At 47.3% G+C, this 14,269-nt stretch overlaps 1 protein-coding gene across 2 annotated transcripts in view; it reads right to left on the reverse strand.

Moving 5' to 3' along the window:
* GSAP (gamma-secretase activating protein) overlaps positions 1–13,881 on the reverse strand; it is an 82,527-nt gene extending 68,646 nt beyond the window's left edge. For both annotated transcript variants that reach the window (XM_066591996.1, XM_066591995.1), the window contains exon 1: positions 13,695–13,881. In XM_066591996.1, the coding sequence (XP_066448093.1) occupies positions 13,695–13,770 (76 nt within the window). In that variant the 5' untranslated portion in view covers positions 13,771–13,881. The remainder of the gene's footprint in view (positions 1–13,694) is intronic.
* Positions 13,882–14,269: the final 388 nt, after the last annotated feature.

Raw genomic sequence — 14,269 nt, forward strand, 5'->3', positions numbered from 1 at the left:
ATGCAGCAAGTTGTTGAACCGGTCATCTTTGAATCTGAGGACCCACAAAAACTCCCTCTTTAATCTTTAAAATGTTAGCATGTTACCGTCCTTCTGGATAAATTAACATGGTAAAACACAGAAAATGAACTATATGAAATCTCTTCAGAATGAAACTTGTGTGTGCATATTCGCGTTCAACACACCAAAATACTACAGATTGGGATCTTTTTAAGGCCTCCCTCACGCAGGCGTTTTTGTACAGCGATTAGTGCTGCACTAAAGGCTGTACAACGCTTCCATTCATTTCAATGGGGCTGCTCACACAAAGCCGAAATGAAAACCCAGCGTCTTCAACGCTGCACTTTGACAGTGGTGCATGTCCTATTTTTGGCCGTTTTCAGCCGTGTTGGCCATTGAAATGAATGGGCAGCGGTTTCAACGCTGCTGAAAATCCGAAACAACTTGGTACTGCGCTTTTGGCAACGCTAAACATCCTAGCTACACTGCCTGAGTTTAAAAAAAAAAATCAATACCTTACAGGTGATGTCGCTGTCCCTGGCGGTGCTCCCGGGACTTGTCAGACAGCAGGGGAACTTTTTCTCTAGTGACGGGGATTTTAAATCCCCGCCTCCAACGAGAGATTGCTCTGATAGGCTAAGCGCCGTTGAGTGACAGCCCACTCAGCCAGCCAGAGCCAGCAATGGATGCGTCCAATTACAGCCATTGATTGGCTACTGCTGGACACCCCCATGGCGGCTGGCTACTGCTGGACACCCCCATGGCGGCTGGCTACTGCTCGACACCCCCATGGCGGCTGGCTACTGCTCGACACCCCCATGGCGGCTGGCTACTGCTCGACACCCCCATGGCGGCTGGCTACTGCTCGACACCCCCATGGCGGCTGGCTACTGCTCGACACCCCCATGGCGGCTGACTACTGCTCGACACCCCCATGGCGGCTGACTACTGCTCGACACCCCCATGGCGGCTGACTACTGCTCGACACCCCCATGGCGGCTGACTACTGCTCGACACCCCCATGGCGGCTGACTACTGCTCGACACCCCCATGGCGGCTGACTACTGCTCGACACCCCCATGGCGGCTGACTACTGCTCGACACCCCCATGGCGGCTGACTACTGCTCGACACCCCCATGGCGGCTGACTACTGCTCGACACCCCCATGGCGGCTGACTACTGCTCGACACCCCCATGGCGGCTGACTACTGCTGGACACCCCCATGGCGGCTGACTACTGCTGGACACCCCCATGGCGGCTGACTACTGCTGGACACCCCCATGGCGGCTGACTACTGCTGGACACCCCCATGGCGGCTGACTACTGCTGGACACCCCCATGGCGGCTGACTACTGCTGGACACCCCCATGGCGGCTGACTACTGCTGGACACCCCCATGGCGGCTGACTACTGCTGGACACCCCCATGGCGGCTGACTACTGCTGGACACCCCCATGGCGGCTGACTACTGCTGGACACCCCCATGGCGGCTGACTACTGCTGGACACCCCCATGGCGGCTGACTACTGCTGGACACCCCCATGGCGGCTGACTACTGCTGGACACCCCCATGGCGGCTGACTACTGCTGGACACCCCCATGGCGGCTGACTACTGCTGGACACCACCATGGCGGCTGACTACTGCTGGACACCACCATGGCGGCTGACTACTGCTGGACACCACCATGGCGGCTGACTACTGCTGGACACCACCATGGCGGCTGACTACTGCTGGACACCACCATGGCGGCTGACTACTGCTGGACACTCCACAGAGAGGCTCCTGTACAAGAGACAGGCAAAGACATCTAAGACATATTCTGTGACTTGATGTTTTACAGGTATTAACCAGAGGCCTATTACTATTGGCATGCATTTCGTGATGTAAACAATTATTGCAAATTTTGACTGTCATTTGTGTTGAGCACATAAAAAAAAATTGATAAGAAAGGACTAATTATATTTCAGTAATATGACTGTTAAAAAAATAAATAAAAAAAATTGTTGACTAGTGTTATCTGTACAATTCCATTGAAGTAAAAAAAGCTAAAATAATGAATTTGCCTAGATATACACACCCTGTAACTAATACTTTGACATTATGATAGAATTCAGCATGGCGCATCTTGGCTTAGCAATCTTTGCCCCCCCTAACTTGCAAAAGCGCTCCAAATCTTTTAAAAAAAAAGCACCAAAAGCATAATGCTGCCTCCACCATCTTCACTGCGGGCATGGGATTCTTCTGGTGATGCAGTGTTGGCTTTGTGCCAAATATACTTTTTGGATTTATAGCCATAAAGTCCAACCTCAGTCTCATCAGACCAGAACACGTTCTCCCACATACTTTTTGCAGACCTGATTTTTGTAAAACATAGCCAGACATGGTTTTGTTAGAAAAGGCTTTGATCTTTCCCTCCAACTCAGGTCCCAGATGTGTGCATATGACAACCATGTCCCGTTTTATTCATTAAACAACCAGTACTTGCCAGAAACTCCTGTAGGCCTCTTGGTAGCCTCCTGGACCAATTTTCCCCTGGCCTTTTCATCAATTCTGGAAGGATGTCCAGTTCTTGGTAACGTTACGGCTGTGTGAAATTTACTCCACTTCTTGATTACCATCTATACTATGGTATATGATCCCTTTGATGTGCTGTAAGCTCTTTATGGCTTTGGTTAAAAAGTGCAACGAAGAAAATGTCAGGAAAATCCTACTAGAAGAGCTGAACTCTATACGGGGGTCAATCAGAATCACTGTAAATAAGGCAGCGGTGTAGCGACTAGTATTTGACACAGGTTTAAAAGTGATTGGCCATACCACATCACCAGATCTAAAACGGTGCTCATCCTTATGCAACCACTTTTTTTTTTTGGTAATATTTTTATTTTTATTTTTCCACCCTAAATGATTTAGCTTTGTTTTCCAATAGTATTGTACAGATAACGGGTCACACTGAAAGTGGAAATAGATCTGAAATCATTCATCTTTATCAGATTGTTTAACATAACATGAACCTGGCATTTTAACAGTAGTGTGTAGACTTTATATTCGCTATACACACATCCAGACTGTAGTATAGAAGAGACTAAGGTGCAGAATTTTTTGCATCTATATAGGGTAACTTCTACAGTATGCGCATGCATTTGTGCAAGCTCCACTCGCCTGAATGGGACAATGACAAAGTTCTAGAACAAAATCTTCAAAACTATACATATAAATGGCCTTTGGGCTTCAGATGCGGAACAATTCTTTGCTACATCCATCCACAGGTATCAGAGGACCACGGTGTGCCAAGAAAATATTCCCCACACCATTGCACTTGCACCAGCCTGAACTGTGGACACCTGACAGGAAGGGTTTATCAATATATGCTGCTTGTGCCAAATGCTGACCCTCCCATCAGCATAGTGCAACAGAAGTCTGGAGCCATCTGAACAGGTTTATTCCACTGATCACAGATCCAGATTGTGCACTTTTTTGCCCCCTGGAGTCTTGCCTTTCTGCCTCTCCTAGGTAGAAACAGCACTCGAAATGGGCATCTGTTATCGCCCATCATGCCAAGGGACGAGTTGCTTGCTCGTACATGTTAGTCGGAGCACCAGTGCTGTACTCAGCTGTAGTTTGATTGATCATGCACTGCCTGTTAATCAAAAAGGTTCTGGACATCTTCCTCCGTCTCCTTTCGTCAACGAGTTGTCTGTGCAGAGCATCCTCTTTTGCTACAGGTTTTTCCTTGATCACACCACTGCATAAGAAGCCACCACAAGGTTGTCAGTTTTTGAAATAATGGTAGCCGGCACATGAAAGATCCAGAGCTGCGGGGCGCGGGTGAGTACGCGCTGCTCTCTGCAGGCGCTTGGGTCGGGTCCCGCAGCGAGAATTCTCGCTGCCAAATCCGACCCGGCCTTCTGCAGGTGGCCTAAGGCCTCATGTCCACGGGGAAAAAATCAGGCCCGCTACGGATTCTCCATGTAGAATCCGTAGCAGGTCCCTCCTGCCCCGCGGACATGAGGCATAAAAATAAGAATTAACTCACCTCTCGCCCGCTCCGGATCTTCCCTTCGCCGCGGCTTCATCTTCTCTCCGTCGCGGCCGGATCTTCTTTCTTCGGCCCGGAGGATGCGCAGGGCACGTCAGTTGCATGCCCCGCGCATGCGCCGGCCCGTAGAAAAAAGATCCAGCCGCGACGGAGAGAAGATGAAGCTGCGGCGAAGGGAAAATCTGGAGCGGGTGAGTAAATTCCGATTTTGGTCTCACGCGGATCCGGACGGCTTCCATAGGCTTCAATAGAAGCCTGCGGGAGCCCCGCACGAAAATAGAGCATGGTCCAGATTTTTTCATGCTCCATTTTTAAAAAAAATCCCTTTTATTGACCATCCGCGGGTATTTATCTACCCGCAGGTGGTCAATGCATCCCTATGGGGTGCGGATCCGGGGGCAGGAGTGGAGTTAAAATCCGCTGCGGATTTTAATTCTTCTTTTGCCCGTGGACATGAGGCCTAAGGCCGCCTGCAGACGAGCGGGTCGGATCCGGCAGCGAGAATTCTCGCCGCGGGACCCGACCTGAGAGCCTGCAGGGACAAGCGCGTACTCACCCGCGCCTGGCGGCCCCGGCTCTTTCATGTGCCGGCTGCCGCGCAGCCGGCGCATGCGCAGACCGGAGCCGGCGGCCGGGTGAGTGCGAGCCCCACACAAAAATAGGACATGCCGCGGTATGTTTGCCGCGCGAGATTTCGCGCGGCCAAACCGCGTCCGTCTGCATAGGAGTGCGTATTGTAATGCACTCCTATGCAAACTTTCAGTGGCGGAAATCCCACGGCGGGATTTCCGCCCGTGTGCAGGCAGCCTTAATGTAGAATTTTTTTCTGCATGTTGCTAGGAAACATGAGTAGAGTTAGAAAAAAAAAAATACAAAAAACAAACAAAACAAAAACAAATAGAACAGGAGGCCAGTGCATGACAGCGTGCCGAGATACACTGTCAGGCTTAGGCATACGCAATCACAAACATGGCGATATACAGCTCCACATGCCAGTAGAACAAACATTGCAGTGATATGGTCTGACATGGAGAGAGAATGTGTTCTGTAAGGACAAACAGAAGTTTGATGCAGCGATGTGTCCTTGTAAAACATTTTGATTAAATGAGAAACCAAAGAAAAAAAAAAAAAACGGTAAGCAAAGAAGGTTGTAATGTAACGAGAGTAAGGCTGCCTGTCCACAGGTGTTGCGGTATCCCATGGCGCATCCCCCGCCTGGGAGCAGGAGCCAGCAGACGGATCTCTTCTGACAGATAGGCTGATCAGAGAATCGTGGTAATTCGCAGAATGCTGCCATTTGCCGGCCACGAGCAGAGAATCGCTAGGATTCTCCACTTGTGGACGGTGATGGGGGAGTTTTCTTCGCAACGCGCTATAAAAAAGCGTGCATTGCGTTCCCTGCGGCCAGATTATTGCCACGGGGAATGCTATTCAATAACACCTGTGGACGGGCAGCCTAAGGAGAGGGGGTTTAAACTTGCATGTCAATGAATTAGAGGACATATAATTTTGTTGATCACTTTTTTTTTTTGAGACAAATGAACAAAATAAGAATTTTGGCTCAGTTTCTCCCCCCACCCCCTAATATACACACAGTTTTTGCTCTGCAGGACAAAAAGGTCGTTCCATTTATTGTAGAGGTCATTAGATACGAAACTAAAATGTGCAGGTTTGTTTTTGTTGCTTTATGCAAAAAAGGGGAAAGGGGGGGTTGGTTACCATTTGTTTTCTTGTGTCCCATAGGGGAATTGAAGCAGAAAATCCATGATCACTCCTTTCATTTTCAGTTTACAAAAGAATTTGTCATGTTAACATAAGACAACAATAGCTTGTTAACGGCTTAAGATAAGATGTCCTATAGAGTTCAGTTGGCTCGGACAAATTATACTTTATTACATCTGTTATTGTTACTAAAAAAAAAACAAAAAAACACACACAACGACCTTTTAAAAAAGGTCCCTGCCACACCTATCAAGGAGGAAGGAGGAAGTGATCATGAATCACTTCATATTGTAAACAGCAGAGAAACAAAAAAGTCCTTTCACACCACCAATCGGAATTTCCCATATGCAGAAGTAATTTCTGTAACACACACACACACACACACACACACCTCTATCTCATTTGTTTGCAGGACCATGACCTGAAGAAAATAAACACAGGAGTAGGTGTGATGTGCTTGCAAAATACACACCTCTATAAACCCATTTTCCATCAGTTCTATTCTGTGTGTATTGCACATAATACACTAAACAAATAAGCCCTTTTAAAGGGGTTGTCCCGCGCCGAAACGGGTTTTTTTTTTTTTTCAACCCCCCCCCCGTTCGGCGCGAGACAACCCCGATGCAGGGAGGTAAAGAAAGCTCACCGGAGCGCTTACCTGAATCCCCGCGCTCCGGTGACTTCTCTACTCACCGCTGAAGATGGCCTCTTCCTCCGTGGACCGCAGCTCTTCTGTGCGGTCCATTGCCGATTCCAGCCTCCTGATTGGCTGGAATCGGCACGTGACGGGGCGGAGCTACACGGAGCTACACGGAGCCCCATAGAAGACTGCAGAAGACCCGGACTGCGCAAGCGCGGCTAATTTGCCATCGGAGGGCGAAAATTAGTCGGCACCATGGAGACGAGGACGCCAGCAACGGAGCAGGTAAGTATAAAACTTTTTATAACTTCTGCATGGCTCATAATTAATGCACAATGTACATTACAAAGTGCATTATTATGGCCATGCAGAAGTGTATAGACCCACTTGCTGCCTCGGGACAACCCCTTTAATGCACAAAAACCAAACACAACGACATTACAGAAAACAAAACATAGGTTTCCTGCATATATACCGTCACCCATTCACTTCTATGGGCTACCTGCATATATACCGTCACCCATTCACTTCTATGGGCTACCTGCATATATACCGTCACCCATTCACTTCTATGGGCTACCTGCATATATACCGTCACCCATTCACTTCTATGGGCTACCTGCATATATACCGTCACCCATTCACTTCCATGGGCTACCTGCATATATATACCGTCGCCCATTCACTTCCATGGGCTACCTGCATATATATACCGTCGCCCATTCACTTCCATGGGCTACCTGCATATATATACCGTCGCCCATTCACTTCCATGGGCTAGTTTGGTGCTTGAAACACAATAAGAAATCAGGAATACCAATGCTCAATTAGGTCTTCTAATCGAATTGACACTTCTGACCCAACTACACCGCTCACACCTGCATTAGGGCTCAGTTCATGATTTCCTTCTCTGTTCCCCATGTTTTGGAGAAGAGAAATTGCAGCTGTGAAAGCAGCCTATTTTAGTAATCGTTCACCACAGCTTCCACCCGCTGACATTTGTGTGTGCAGACGCCAGCCAGATGCCCCAAACGCAAAACGGTCAACATGGCAGCAACCAAGACAACGTTCACAGAAGCAACTCAACACAATGAATGATAGTTGTTAAAGAGGTTGTCCCGCGCCTAAAAGAGAACTTTTTTTTTGCCCAGTACCTGTAAAGGAATACTGCTGCCAGGTGTTATTAAAAAAAAAAAAAAAAATTCCCTTACCTGAATCCCCGTTCAGCAACTTTAAAAAAAATCTTCTTTCCAAGATGGCCACCGTCATTTCCCAAGGTGCACCGCTGGTCTTCTCCCACGATGCACCACAGGTCTTCTCCCATGGTGCACCGTGGATGTTCTTCTGCTGTCTGCGCTCCACTGCCGATTCCAGCCACCTCATTGGCTGTTCGTCACCACGTGATGTGGGCGGAGCTACGTGATGATGCTGAGAAGGGGGAGGAGCCAGAACACAGCTCGTGAGCCCGGACCACCCAAAAGAGGATTCCTCTCTGCGCAAGCGCAACTGTTCCAGTGACCAGAGAAGCAGTTTGGTCATCACCATGGAGACAGGGACGCCAGTACTGGGAGGGGGTAAGTATATAACTTCTGTATGGCCAATATTTAATGCACGATGTATATTACAAAGTGAATTAATATGGCCATACAGAAGTATATAACCCCACTTGCTTCTGCGGGACAACCCCTTTAACCGTTTAGTTGTTCCCGACCTTCAGTGACCCTAAAGGAGAGCTCTCAGACAATGAATCTGCATTGCTATTTAAAAGAAAAAAACTATTTAATAACACAGCTTACTTAAATGAGGCAGCATATTTTGGCAAAAAAAACCCAACAATTAGGAGTACAAAATGCACAATTCTTTCTCATAATAGGATCAACACTCCCGACCCGGCTGCTTCCACACCTGTGTTAGTGCTTAGTTCAGGGTCTTCGTACTCCATTTTTGGAAAAAAGAAACTGAAGCAAAATTGGGGAACACACACACACACACACACACACGTTTCCCCATGGATTTCAATAGGTTTTTGGAGAGAGAGAAAAGAAATTTTTAAACCATCCCCCCTCCCCTTCCCATTTTATTTCAGGTTTCTCTCCCCCAAAAATGGGAACCGTGAACAGAGTCCTAATGCAGGTGCAAAAGCAGCCCATTTCAGTACTTGCTCAACATGACATCTGCCACCCGCTGATATTTGTGTACACAAATGTCAGTTAGTTGCCAGATGTAATGGCCAACATGGCAGCTACAGAGAATCAATGTTCACAGGAGATAAACAGTGAATGTACATTGCTATAAAAAAAATAAAATGCCTGCATCCAGTGCCCCAGTCTGGGCGCATCAGTGCTATAAACTGGAGGTGGAAGTGGTGGCTGTAGGTTAGGAGAGACAGTCATTGTGGTCTGGAAGCCATATCCTGGGTCCATAGTGTAGACAGCTTGGTGTGAAGGCTGTGCAGGCCACTTCTGATTTGCTAGATAACTGTCTTCATCAAGTTAGCCAAGTAGTCCTTCAGTATTAAACACAGTCAAAATCTTCTCATAATGTATCCTCGGATGTTGGGTCATACGTCTCAGTTTAAAAGCAACGCTCTGTGCAATATGATCAAACTCATCTGGTTGGTTTTCGAGAAGTTGTTTAGCCATTTCTAAGAGCTCATTTCTCCTCTTCAGCGTCCCTAGTTCTTTTGTCGGGTCGGGTGGTGTGTCGAGATGGCCTTGAGAGAGGTGTGCGCCGATTGGCTCTTGTCTTCTCCATCAATCATTGTGCTCTGGAGAAATTTAAACACGATATTTTGGCAGATAAAACACTAATGGAAATGGTAATACTAGCGCCCTCTTTGAACTATAGCTAGTCATGTACTTACAGTGTCCAACGCTGGCTGGCTTGTGCTGTGTCTATGCAGCATCTTCAACAGTGTCCAAACCACATTATGAAGAAAGTGAGCCCTACTGGTCCTTGGTGAAAGGTCATAATACCACAGCCTTGATATGTAGACGTAATCCACAGCAGCCCCAGATCAGGTCTTACCGACCAGGCGCATGTTCAGAATTGTATATCCATCTGCTGGCCTGGGAAATGTTTCTGCACAACTTCAATTAACTTATTAGAGGCTTCAGTCCTCAACCAGTTACCTTATTCCAGGCTGGTCACCTTCTACAAGCAAGGGCAAGAACGGTAAACTTTAAGGAAACCCTTGATGAAATCTTCACATGCAACGACTCACCTATGGAAACAAAACCAAGACGACTGAACAATCTTGTAGACATCGTTGTAGATATTTTTTGCTCGTAACTTAGAGATACTTTGCTTTCTTAACAGTTAAGCAAATGGAGTACCAAAACTATAATGACCGAACAGTCGTCCTTCTCGCAGCCAACAGACTTAGCGAAGTACTCCTTGAAGTAGTGAGCAAACAGGCCTTGCAGGCGGCAGCGCCACTTGGCTGTCCATTCGCCATTACAAAGACTAGTATCAAGCCCCTTGTCGTTGCTGCTTGAGAGACAGTTTTTCTCGCAACTTTGAAGGATATTTCGACATGTATATTCGCCCTAAGGAGGAGGTACTGGAGGCTAGGGATTAATAGAACGTACAAGCAAGAAAACTCACCTTTAAAGTTGGAACAGTTTAAACTGTTCCAAATATTCCCTTGAAGACGAAGGCAATACCTCCAGGCAACCAAATGAAGTAGAATCCTCGATCTGTTGTGCAGAGGTCAAAAGTATCTTTAGAAGTAGCAAAAAGAACCGTCTCCAGGCGTCAGCGGCACTGTCCAGGCATTGGAAAAAGCGAACGATTCTTCGAGGCTTTTATGCCGCTCTCACGGCATAACAGTAAGCACTTTGTGGCCGTGTGAAAACTCGCTTTCGTTCTTCCCAACAGCCAGTCACATACTTCCACATACATACTTATGGCTTTGTTCACACATATCCACGGCCACCTGAGAAAATAATAACCAGTCTACCAACATCACTTGGGTAGGTAGACTGACCCATGCAACTACCCAAATATAGGCCTGTTTCATTTCCCTAGAATGGTCTACTATCTCAGTACTCTATCTTCTGAATCAACAGTGTTCCTTACACTAATGAGACCTGCCAATTTACCAAAACCTAAAAACTATATTTTTCTTCCCCACCTGAAGCTGTTTCACCTGACCTGCTTCCGCTGCCATGCAAAAGTTCCAAGGCAATTTTTGACATTCAGGGCACCTTTTTGTCCTTGGGTGGCAGGGAAAGGCTCTAAAGGTTATACTGTCAGAGAGGATCTTTATATGGTAACTTTAACAATTCGAACGACTAGCGAACGAGCTAAAGATGATTTTCATGCATTAAATGAACAATGAGCGAATTAATTATAGTTTATCGTTCGATCATTGGCAGTGTTTACACTAAATGATAATTGTTCAAATTTGAACGATCATCATTTCGTGTAAAGACACCTTTAGTGGGTTTTTGCTGCAGAGTGAGAGAACTGATTTTTGAAGAGGAGATGAGGGATCCCGACTCCAGGATACCGTCAGAATGCAGGATGTCATTCCCAGCAGGAGCAGGACCTCGTTTAGAGAGCAGGATCTTCTCTTTTGCAAGGAAGAGACTTGCGCCTACAACATTGTGTACTGGCTGCATGCCGCCAATTGTCATGTACTATCTTGACATGTAATATGCACCAAGAAAGTACATGCTGCGATTTGTCTTACACGTGCACTTCGTGCGAGCAGCAACATGGCCAACTATGGAAGGTTGGTACAGCATATTCCATGCGCAGAATACGTTATACCAACATACTCGTGGGAGCCTGGCCCAAGGGAGTTGTACAATGCTAGGCTGTTACCACACCTGTAATGTACAATGGAGAGAAACACATGCATGCAAGGTCTGCTTCAGTCTCGAGTGCGGATTGGGGAGACGTGGAACCTGGACCTCTCAGACATTTAGGACATAACTTTGATATGCCAGAAGTGTATCAGATGGAAATACCCCTTGAAGTTTTATTATAGCCCTTGGGAATGGTTCATCGTGACAATGTGGCCCTTGGACCACAAAAGGTTGCGCACCCCTGGTGTAAAGACAGACGGGTAACTAGTTATCACATATTCCTCATTCAACGACGAAATATACAATAGTATCTACTAGAAGAAAGCCCATTCTAAGACAGTGACTAATATACATCACCATGGTCAGGAACACTATCGTATGCAGTGGAATTAGGAATAATCGTTACAATAAAGCAAACGCATCAGCCATTTAGACTACATGGAATACCCCGATGAACCAACGTGGAGGTCTCTTCGCTCTGCTTGTGCAGCTCGGTGCTCCTATTAGTATATATTCAGGGTTCTATCAGGATTCCACAGGACGCAAGTTTGGGATTTGTTATATTAACATTTTGATACTTCATGAAACAGTTGCCGTTTTGCGCAGTTTGTGTGGCTGTAGATGACGCGGGGCATGAAGAGTCTTGCAGTTGCCATGGTGAGGATGGGTGAGTGAGACGTATGTATAGTGGTACAGAATGAATGCATGAGGGCACAGTTTCACTAACAAACCGCACCATATCAGGCCAAGGACTCCGGCTCTCAAGTGTATTTGGGGCGGTATGCAATCTGTGTTATTTCACTTGTGGCACATGGTTCCATTATAGCCTGGGGGCCATGTAGATTGACATTTCTCATGCAGACCCATGGTCCACACAAAAAAAGCCTCACTGCGTGACTAAAGGCCCATTTAGACAACGATTATCGCTCAAAATTAGCTCAAAACCCGACTTTTGAGCGATAATCGTTGTGTGTAACTGCACTGACATCGTGCAGTTTTCGTTAAGCCGTCGCTCATCGTTGTCATTCCGCATGCTGAAAGATCAGCCATCAGCCTTATCAGGCATTCACAGTGGGATAAGCTGATACTATTGTTTCACCTGTATCCCGCTCCCTGATGACTGGCAGGGTATGAAGAACACAGCTGTCCAGCTCTGTCCTCCATACCCTGCACGGAGCGCTCAGCTGTATAACAGTCGGGTGCTCCGTGCAGAAAACATCTGGATGCAGAAGACAAGCAGGAACACCCCACTTGTCTTCTGCATCCTCCGCTCCGAGTGCTCGGCTATATATAACAGATGGGCGCTCGGAGCAGGGGGAACAGCTGGATGCAGAAGACAAATTACACGACAACTGTGTAAAACTGCTTTAGGCTGGAGGCACACGACAATTATCATACAAATCGCTCGTTAGATTGAGCAGTTTGCACAATAATTGTGCAGTATAAACGCATGCAGTGAAATACGGATCAGATCTTTCGAGTAGACCATGAAATCACCGCTGATCTGCCGCTGCACTGCTCGTCTGTATAAACAGATCTATGAACTACCTGTTTACTGTGAATGGAGGCGGGCCGGAGCCCCTGTCTGCTCCACCTGCATTCACTAGCAATGAACCTCCTGTATAAGAGTTGTTCCATGTAAAAGGGAACCTGTCACCTGCCCAGAGCCCCATAATACTAACTGCTGGTGTTAGGTGAGGTGCCAGGGAGAGGGTGCTGTATTCTTCATACTCACCCACTTCCAGGCTCCCATTGCTGAAGTCCATGCACCTGTTGAAAATTGATTCTTCCCCGAGTCCCGTGCCCCCCATATTCTTGTACATGAGAGCGCACGGGCCGCTGATGAGTCAGATTTTTGGCTGGCAGGTGGACTTCACAGGTAAGAACCAGGAAGCAGGTGAGTATAAAGAATACAGCACCCAGATCCTGGCACCAGGGGTTAGTTCATGATGCTCTAGGCAGGTTCCCTTTAAAAACTATATAATATACATAAAAACACAATTCCCTAAATCTAATCATAAACATTTATATAGAGAAGACTGCTGGCCAAGAGCATGGCAAGTTTAACAATGCTCATATTATAGGGACTTCTCACACTGTATGGTGCCAATATATACCCACCGCCATTCACCACCATTACAAAATAAAACCAGCCACAATATGCATATACTTCTCAGATCATAAGTCTACATTGTAGCAGCCTGTGTGCACACTACACTACTGAGAGGTTACACAAAAAGTACTCAACTAGCAATCTGACAGGTGATAAAACTTTGATGGGGGAGGGGGTCATCCTGAGAACTACCATCAGCCATTCATTAGGAAGGAGCTAACTCCGGGGGTCACTGGAAGTCCCAGCAGTCAGTCCTCTACACCTCACTAACACATTACTCTGCAGTGCCGACACACAGAACTCAGCTACATCTGTACTGAACAGCAAACACAACGAGCAGCAGCCTAGACCAACGGACGGCTTACCTGGACTTCCCAGAGCCGAAACCCAAGGCAACACATCTCTCTGGAGGTCAAAAGTGACCTGGAACTCCAGCAGCATCCCTGCCCCCCGCGTGGCGCTCCGGCGTCCCCTCTACAACTATCTGCAGCGGGAAGTAAGAGCGGAGACCGCGCTCACTTATTCAGCCGACCACTGCGATCCTCTGCTAACTGAGAGGAACTTGCGCCTCCTAGCGGGCGCCACTGGAACAGTCGCGCACAGCTCCGAAGCTCTAGCAATCAGCGCACAAGCCTCAAGGTCCGCCCTCACTGTCCAACAGACCAATCATAGAGCCTTGGGAAGAAGGCACCCGATGCTATTGGTTGTTGGTCCGTCAGTCAGCTGCAGCTCGTCACAAGAAGGGAAAATACGGAAAACCTGCGCGATTACTAAGAAAGGGAATTCCCCATACTGGGAACTCCCGGAACGGAGAGCCGCCGGACCCTGGTGCTGTAGCCCCCCCTGCTGGCAGTATTTCTCATTGTAAAGTCTTAAAAAGGCGAACGTATTTGCGGAAGCATTTCTGTACTGGAAAGTCTTGCCCGTATAACGCGACAAA

This window comes from Eleutherodactylus coqui, chromosome 2 (genome assembly GCF_035609145.1).
Source record: "Eleutherodactylus coqui strain aEleCoq1 chromosome 2, aEleCoq1.hap1, whole genome shotgun sequence".
Classification (NCBI taxonomy): domain Eukaryota; kingdom Metazoa; phylum Chordata; class Amphibia; order Anura; family Eleutherodactylidae; genus Eleutherodactylus; species Eleutherodactylus coqui.